Source organism: Monoraphidium neglectum, assembly GCF_000611645.1.
Source record: "Monoraphidium neglectum strain SAG 48.87 unplaced genomic scaffold scaffold00659, whole genome shotgun sequence".
Classification (NCBI taxonomy): Eukaryota; Viridiplantae; Chlorophyta; class Chlorophyceae; order Sphaeropleales; family Selenastraceae; genus Monoraphidium; species Monoraphidium neglectum.
The window spans coordinates 1,992-10,292 of record NW_014012969.1 but is presented as its reverse complement, the minus strand read 5'-3'; the positions used below and the strand labels follow the sequence as shown (position 1 = coordinate 10,292).

Genomic DNA, 8,301 nt, shown 5'->3' with positions numbered 1-8,301 from the left:
CCCCCGCCGCAGCAGGCGCCGCTGCGGGCGCCGCCGCGGGCGGCGCCGCCGCGGCTGCGCCGCCGCCGCGCCGCTTGGCGGCCGCGCCCTTGCTGCCACCCGCGGCCGCTTTCGCGGCGACCAGTCGTGCCAAAAAATCGTCCTCCTCCTCCTCTTCCTCCTCACCTTCCTCCTCTTCATCAGCCTCGTCCCCACCCGCTCCCTCGGACGACCCCTCCTCCGCCTCCGCCTCCTCTTCCTTTTCCTCCTCCTCCTCCATCCCAGAGCCAGATGCTGCCGTGGCCGCTGCTGCCGCCGAGCCATCGTCCTGGTCGCTCTCTCCGCCTTCACCGCTGCTGCCATCCTCCACCGCCTCGTCGGCCGGCTGCTGCTGCTGCTGCTGCTGCTGCTGCTGCTGCTGCTGCTGCTGCTGCTGCTGCTGCTGCTGCTGCTGCTGCTGCTTGCGCCGCCCCTTCTTCTGCCGCTGCTTCTGCCACTGCGCCGCCCAGCTAGCCGCCGCCGCCGCCTCATCCTCCCCCTCGCCACCCTGCTCCTCCTCCTCCTGCACTTCCGCCCCATCCTCCTTGCCGCCCCCTCGCTGCTTCCCCTCGCCACCGCTGCCGCTGGCGCCTGCCTCCTCCCCCTCCCCCTCCGCCTCCTCGTGCCGCCTCTGCTGCTGCTGCTGCTGCCGCCGCTTTTTCTTCTGCTTCTTGCCCCTGCCGCCACCGCCGCCGCCGCCTCCTGCCTCCTCCTCGCCCTCCTCCTTCGCCCCAACCCCTTCACCACCAGCACCATCAGCACCACCAGCGCCGCTGCCGCCGCCGTTCAACAGCAGATCTGCCTCCTCGTCTTCCAGCAGCTCCCGCAGCGACGCCAGCGCCTCCAGATGCTTCTTCGACCGCTCGTGGCTGGCCAGCTGCCCGGCGGATCTGAAGACCTTCTCGCAGGCCACACAGTAGAATTCGGGCAGGTCCTCCTCCTCCGACTCGCTCTCGTCCTGGGTTTGGTGAATAGGAGGTTTCGGCAGGGTGAAATGCAACAGCTGCGGGGCAATGACAGTGGGCTGGGGCCAACTGGTTGGTATTTTTTAGTCGGGCTCATTGGCTGAGCGCGGCACAGCCTCTGAGCGGGACGTATTTGGCTGCCGTGGCCTGTAGTGCCAAGTCAGCGTTGTGAGGGGTTGGGGCTGTATCTGTGAGTGCGGTGGTCAGGCGCGGCTGGTCGAGAGGCCCTGCAAGTGGTGAGATCGAGGCAGGAAAAGCTTCACCCTCAGAGCCGCTCAACAGACCTCCGGGCTGAAGCGCACGCATCATCGAGCCACCGGCTGACCCATACCTCAGGCCTGCTCGAGCCCTGGGCTCCAGCAGACCGGGGCGCCGCCGCCACGGGCAAGAGTCCAGACTCACGAGCCGTCCTGCTTAGCACCCGGGCCAGCGCAGGCAGTAGGCCGCTGCCTCCGCCTGGGGGCCACCCCATAAACACTTCAATGCACACACGGTCAATCCATCACCCGAAAAACTGCAAACGAATGAACCAGCCTCCTCAAATCGAGGAACAACCCGCAGCCAGTCCCGCGCGGGCTCTCACCTCTGCCGCCGCCTCGCTCTGCCGCACCCACTCGGGCTCCTTGTACGCCGCCGCCGCAGCCAGCCGCGCCGCTTTCTCTTCCTCGCGCTTCGCCGCCGCCGCAGCCTCGCGCTCGGCGCGCTTCGCCGCCTCCTCGGCCTGGAGCGATTCAATGGTGGTTATCGTCAGGTTGTGGCAGTTTTCAGCGACAGTCGGCTGTTGCGGCCGTTTCCAGCGGTTTTGCCGTTTTCGGCAGTGTTTGGTATAAAGGGGGCAGGACGAAGGCGTAGACAGCGTGGGAAGACCACACTGCAGGGCAGCCGTGTGTGCAAGGTGTGCGGCCGCATGCTCGGCGCAATGCCATGCTGCAGGCCGTGCAACAGGCTGTGCGTGTGATCATGTGGCAAGTATGGGGAGCGTCCGCCAAGCAGCGGCTGGGCCCCAGAAATTGCGCCGCCAAGAAGCCATGTGAAAAGCCTATCAGACATGTCAATCCCACCAAAACGCCGAGCCAAAAGCCGCAAAGAAGCTCGACTATCAGCCTCCCACCTGGAACTTGGCGAGGCGCCTGTCCCTCTTCCGCACGAACGCCGCCAGCTCGCGCACTGTGTCGACGTACTCGCGCTTCGCCGCGCGGCGCGTCTTCTTGTTCTCCTCCTCCATCTTGCGGCGGATCTGATGTGTGGAAATTAGATTAACAGAATGTTGTGTGGAGATTGGATGGAATAAGTGATATGTGTAGATTGGAGGAAGGCTGGACGTGTGGGGATTGAAGAGACATCGGGTTTGTGGAGATGAGAGACAAGTCTTATGTCAACATTGCATAGGTGGGGATTGAAGAGGTACCGACTGGTTATATGATGCCAGCCGGCCTGAGACTGAAAAAGCTGTGGGGGTCTGACTCCGCCAATGATTATAGCAAGCTGGCTTGACGAGCGTGACATGGGGGTTGCTGATCGCAGCACGAGGCGGCGGTTGCAGCGCCTGCACTCTCTGTGAGTACAAATGTGTCTCGAAGTGCGACCCTGCGGCGGAGTCTGAGACCTAAAACGCCACCCATATCACTGTCTGCTGTCGCCGCAGCCGCAGCCGGGCGCAGCCGTGTTGAACAACGCGGCAGCAGCCCGCCCATGATGAAGCCATGCGCACACCCCTGAGGCACATCGCGATTTTCTTCCTTGCAAATTCTCAGGCAGCGCCCACCTGGCGGTTGTCGGCGGTGGCTGGGTTGTACTGGTCCGCCCACGCAAAGTCCTGGGGTTGGCGGTGACATGAACACCCACAAAAAGTCAGCAGGGGGCGTTGGGGCTTTTGGCGGCCAGCAGACGACACAAATTCGACAAGGTAGTGCAGAGCAGGATCCCGGCCTGCAAACACATGCAGATTGCTGGACATCTGTTATGGCTGAAAAGTCCCCCGCGGCACCCCAGCGGGCCCACCTTGTATGAAGTGAAGTTTGACCAGAAAGCATAGAACGCATATACCTCCGGGCCGCCTGCGGGCGTGGGGGGAAACGATGCATTGAAGCTGTTCTTCAGGCGCTATGTGCCAGTCGAATTGAGCGATTTACGCGATGCGTGCAGGGGCGGGATCGCGACCGTGGATGTCGCTCCTCAGGCAAGCCGGGGATGCAATGCAATGAGGGAGGAGCCAGGGGCTGGCGCCGAGGGTTGAGCACGCATGGGCGGGGGAAGCCCTCATTCATGGGCGGCGCACCTGAGGAGGCGGTGCCGAACGCAGGGAAGGCCGGCGGGCTGCGGCCGGCGCGGGAGTCGTCCGCCTTGAAGGCGGCCGCCTCCTTTTCTGCCAGCTTTGAGAATATGGCGGAGTAGACTGCGTAGAAGCCCTGCAAAAAAATGAGTGCAATTTGGTTGGGAGGCCATCCTAGTTGCCTGTTCTGCCGTCGTGACCATGACGATGGATCCCACAAATGGGTGCGATGAGTCAATCTGGATCAGCCGGGGAGCTGCTGGACCTGAGTTTTGACCAAAATGGTGCCACTCCTGACGACCTACCGCCAAAGTAACCCCTTCAACGGCCCGACAAAAAGCATATGGAATTGTAAAGCCCTTAACCCTTGAAAACCTTGACACAAAAGCGCGTCCTTAGAGCCACCAACCCACCTTGGCATCGTCCCCAAAGCCGCTGTAGCAGGCGCTGCTGAAGTGGCTGAACAGCTCCTCCTCCTCCTCGGGCCGCTCCCCACCCTCAAAACCGCCGTCCCCGCCGGCCTGGTGGCGCACGCCGCTGCGGAGGATCTGGTCGCGGTGGGAGTCGTACCTGCGTCGCAGAAGGGTGGGCGGTTAGGGGCGGCTCGTGGTGGTTGTGGGCGTTTGTGGGTGCTGGGGGCGCAGCGGGCTCAGTAGTGTGCGTAAGCAGTATTGGAGAGGTGACCTTAGTGGCATTCAGGAGTTGGACACATTCCTTGTGTGCTGCTGCCCACAATGTCGTCCCATACTAATGGAACCCCAACCAATTGAGGCCAGTATGACGGTGGAGCGCCGGCTGGCCCGGCTGGTGGCCAACTGCTGCTATCGCACAAGCATAAGCCCCGACGGGTTCGCCCGGCTGCCCTGAATCACCCAGGCCCCTCGCCCGGCGCCGCCGCCGCTCGCGCCGCGGGAGCGGCCGTGGCAGGCGAGGGCGCGGGCGATCAGCCTGTGACGCGCGCTGCTCGACCGCCGACGCCGCCGACGCCACTGTACCGCTGCTGCACCGCCACCACCGCGCGTCACCAAATAGCAGGACCACAGCCTGCTGCAACATGGGCCCCCCGAGGCGAGGAGCAGAACCACTGCCTTGGCCCACTCTCGTGTTCCGCGGCGACGACGGCGGCGGCGGCCGTGCGGCCGCCCTCTCCCCGCTCACCAGGCGCGCTCGTGTTTGTCTGACAGCACTTCATAAGCGTTAGAAATCTCCTGGAACCGCTCGTGCGCCTCCTCGGCCCGATGCGCGTTCTTGTCTGCGTGCAGCCGAGGGGGGCGCCGGGCGGGCGCAGCGGGTGAGCGGCGCCGAGCGATGCGTGGCGAGGTGGCGCATGCGCGACGCCGCGCCGCGGCGAGCGGCGGCAGCTGGGCCTGATCGGGGGCCGCGGCGCACATGTTCTGCTGCAGAGGCGGCGGCTGCTGTAGCGGAGCAAGCAGCAGCGGCAGGCTGACGCTGGAGCATCGACTCATCCACAGCGCAACTCGTCAGCGGGACGAGGCAGCTCGAGCTGCACACGCAGCACGCCAAAGCCGCGGCGGGTTTCTTATACGGGCTGTCACGACGCAGGCATCGTTGGGCCCATGCAGAAGCACTCTGCGGCCGCCTTGCGCCGGCCGCTTGGGTGGTGCAGCGACAGCGCGTGCACGCACGGCTGCTGCTTTCACACGTCTGAATCGGCCGCCGCGCACCTGGGTGCCAGATGAGCGCCTGCTTGCGGTATGCCTTCTTCAAGACATCATCGTCCGCGTCGCGCTCCACGCCAAGGATCTCGTACAGGCACCGCCCCATGATGGCGCGGGCCGAAGTGTTGAGCCGATCGTGGATCGGCGGGTTTCAAACAATGCTGGAGGGCATTAAATACACCGCAGTGACAGCAGTAATCATAGCTTGCAGTTGCTGTGCATGGACCCTACGGCAATCGCACACTAGAGAGGAGCGGCGGGTGACTGCACGGGTCGCCCCTCTCAAATCTGCCCGCAGGATGGCTGATGCAAATCTGCCACCCGCGCCAGTCTGAGTCTGGGTCATAAACCACTCTCACTGGCACAAACACTTCCGCATGACAGCGTCAGCTCAGCATCACGCTGCCTTTGCGGCCATCCATTGCGTGAGACTGTTCAGGTCTTGGCACCGCACCATGGACCACCGGCCCAGCTGCTGATCACACCGCAGAGCGCCTGCATGCCTCGCGGATTCGCCCCTGTCGCCACCGCGCCGGCAGCGTCCTCATCCTCTGCAGAGACGCCCTCGCCTGCTGGCGCGCCTCCGAAAATGCAAAATCGAGTTGAATCTGATCACCGTGAATGACTTCAGTCGCCGCAATGGCTGGAAGGAGCCCGGGAGGCGCTTGGGGGCAAGCAGTGTCAGACCTCTCGCCCAGTCGCATCGGGGCTGATAGTTGCAGGTCCTGGTCAATGGTGGCTCACTCTGCTGAGGTGGCGCGCCACCTCTGTCCATGCCCCATACAGCTACGCAGTGGGATGAGCAAAGGTTGATGAAAGGATGCATGCAAGGACCACTCTCGCTCCTCGGTCGCTGCCCTGGCTGAAGGGCACTCCCTGCTCTGGGCACCAGCCACACGCTGTCACGCTCCGCCACCGGGCGAGTGAGGCTGCACCTGCGTGCCAGCTGCCCGCCGCGCCACTTGCTGCACTGGCCCCTGACTACACGGGTATCGCAACGAGATAGTGAATCACTCTTTCTGATTCTGATTTCGTCTGCCGCGTGCGCTGAGAGGTCGTTAAGATCAGCTCGAGCTCAGCCTGATCTCCCGCAGCAGCAGGGTCCCGCGGGCAGCCCGCAGTGGATCACGGGAGCCGGATCATCATGAGGACGATGCAGATATGTCTGCTGGCCGCAGTGCTGGCGCTGGTGGTGCCCGGTGCGCGAGGCAGCAGTCGGGGCCGACAATGGCGCAGCTGTGCTGCTTTCGCTAGCCTGGATGGAGATCAGTGCCTAATAATAAACGCCTGAAACACCGCCTCGCAGGCTCTACGGCCCAGCGTCCCGGCGACCTGCTCGGCAACCTGCCCCCGGCTGGGGAGCTCAGCGTAGCACACTACTTTCCTGAGCATCCCGACAAGCAGTTCCCCGCTGGTGACATCGTGAGCCTCTCGCGTTGCACTGCACACACGATCGCACATTTGCAGTGCGCGGCGCACCCGCACCGCCATTGCTAGTTCCCGCCCTCTGCGCCTTGTGCTTCAGCGTGCACGCTTTCCCCATGCGCTTGCCACACGCATGCGCGCTGTGCCCCCTTCTCCAAGATCGCCGCCCTGACTGATCGCCCACCCCTCAGATCAGCGTTGTTGTCAGCGGCCACAACACCGGCGCCAAGCCCATGAACCTCTCGGCGATCGTCGGCTCGATCAACTCGCCCGAGAAGTATGAGATGTTCATCCAGAACTTTACCATCGGGGTGAGCAGCGGGCGGGGCGGCCGCGGCCGCGACCGGGTCCTCCGCACGGGCGTGCAGCTGAAGGAAGCGTGGGGATGGCCGCGGCGCGCGACACAACACGTGCAGCGGGGCAACACGCCAGCGCGACACGGGGGAGGCAGCAGGGGCCACGGGTGCGGCACGGGTTTGGCGGGCAGGGATAGCGCGGGGCCACGCAGCCGCCGCGAAGCTGTTAGAGGAAGGGGATGGGGGGCGGCGGCGGCTGAACAGGCAGAGCTGTCCTGGGCTCGAGGAGCGCGGTTTTGGCCGAGCTGGCGTGAGGGCTTCGCGGGCGGCTGCAGCCCAGCAGCGCTGGCAGGAATGCCAGCAGGCCGTCTCAGGGGCGGTCACGGGCGCGACGCGGCGCCGGCGGCGGGCACCGCCCTCGGTCTCGGCCGCCCTCACGTCGCCGCCCGTCGCCCCGCGCCGCCGCAGCGCTACTTTGCGCCCCTGGCCCCCGGGGCGGAGGCTTCCATCGAGTACAAGTTCAGGGCCGACCCCATCCTGGGCAGCACGCCCGCGCGGGAGTTCATCGTGGCGCTGCACCTGTTCTACGAGGTGGGGGGGGGGGGGTGGGGGCGAGGGGTTTTTGGGCGGAGTGCCTGTGTGGACAAGGGTGTGTGATTTTCCGTGGGTAGGTGCGGATGGGAATTATTTCACTGTGTTTGTGCTGGTGGAACAATATATGTGTGTGTGTGTGTGTGTGTGTGAGTGTGTGTGTGTGGTAAGTGTGGTACGTGTGGATGTGCCGCCTGTGCAGGTGCGGGCTGGCCGCTGACTTGGTCCAGAGCTTGCACAATTCCCGCTGTGTGGGTTTCGACGTAAGGCATCCCACCGCACAAGGCCAGCGCGGGCATTGTTCCCGAGGTATCTTGCCCCGAGGCGGCGCCCCAGCTTTCCGTATTGGCCGTTGAAGCAGGCGGCTGACCGATTTCAAACAATGCGCATCTCCCGGCCTGCTGGCAGGTGGAGGGGTCCTACTTTAGCACCACCTTCTTCAACCAGACCGTCGACATCACAGAGGCACCCAAGGTGGGGGGTGCCCGCGGCTGTTGTCTTTTTCTTGGTGCACACCGGTCGGCAGCATCGCATGCAGCGGCTGCGCGATGTGGACGAGAGCGTAGGTGGTGTGATCGGGTGCGTCAGGCCCGGTTGCGTGCGGCGGCTGCGGGGTTGCTGCCAGCGGTGGCTGCGGAGCAGAGCCCGGCCCACCACGCTGTGGGCACCCAAGGTGTGGAATGACGAGTGTGTCTCAGCGCTTGCGCGCTCATACACACACACACACACACACACACACACACACACACACAGCTCGTGGACACGGACTTGATCTGGCTGGTGGGGACGCTGCTCGCCGGCCTGGGCGCCGCTGGTGAGCAGATCCGGGAGGCCAGGTCTCCAGGCAGCTTCGCCGCTTGCTCTACCGGCTATCAATCTGGCCTCGTTCCCCTGCCTCTGCCTCTCCAAGCGCTGGCTGATGGCAGCCTGGAAGTCACACCACTGCTCCTTCAGCGGCCTCATGCAGAGCACGCACACCACACAACTGCGCGCGCTGTTGACTCTTCCGACGTCCACGAACGCCCCCCCCCCCCCCTGAAGCAAGCAGCCCGCCC

At 64.6% G+C, this 8,301-nt stretch overlaps 2 protein-coding genes across 2 annotated transcripts in view; one reads left to right on the top strand and one right to left on the bottom strand.

Moving 5' to 3' along the window:
• MNEG_4666 (putative DnaJ subfamily C member 21) overlaps positions 1 to 5,040 on the bottom strand; it is a gene marked incomplete at both ends in the record, with an annotated part of 5,986 nt that extends 946 nt beyond the window's left edge. Inside the window, 9 exons of the mRNA XM_014046858.1 lie at positions 166 to 976; positions 1,567 to 1,704; positions 2,095 to 2,220; positions 2,749 to 2,799; positions 2,985 to 3,040; positions 3,262 to 3,391; positions 3,669 to 3,825; positions 4,414 to 4,507; positions 4,941 to 5,040. Of these exons, the coding sequence (XP_013902312.1) occupies positions 166 to 976; positions 1,567 to 1,704; positions 2,095 to 2,220; positions 2,749 to 2,799; positions 2,985 to 3,040; positions 3,262 to 3,391; positions 3,669 to 3,825; positions 4,414 to 4,507; positions 4,941 to 5,040 (1,663 nt within the window). The remainder of the gene's footprint in view (positions 1 to 165; positions 977 to 1,566; positions 1,705 to 2,094; positions 2,221 to 2,748; positions 2,800 to 2,984; positions 3,041 to 3,261; positions 3,392 to 3,668; positions 3,826 to 4,413; positions 4,508 to 4,940) is intronic.
• Positions 5,041 to 6,078: 1,038 nt separating this feature from the next.
• The window catches only part of MNEG_4665 (Translocon-associated protein subunit alpha), a gene marked incomplete at both ends in the record, with an annotated part of 2,972 nt that continues 749 nt past the window's right edge, over positions 6,079 to 8,301 (top strand). Inside the window, 6 exons of the mRNA XM_014046857.1 lie at positions 6,079 to 6,133; positions 6,241 to 6,356; positions 6,551 to 6,670; positions 7,124 to 7,246; positions 7,655 to 7,720; positions 8,000 to 8,060. Coding sequence (XP_013902311.1) covers positions 6,079 to 6,133; positions 6,241 to 6,356; positions 6,551 to 6,670; positions 7,124 to 7,246; positions 7,655 to 7,720; positions 8,000 to 8,060 — 541 coding nt within the window. The remainder of the gene's footprint in view (positions 6,134 to 6,240; positions 6,357 to 6,550; positions 6,671 to 7,123; positions 7,247 to 7,654; positions 7,721 to 7,999; positions 8,061 to 8,301) is intronic.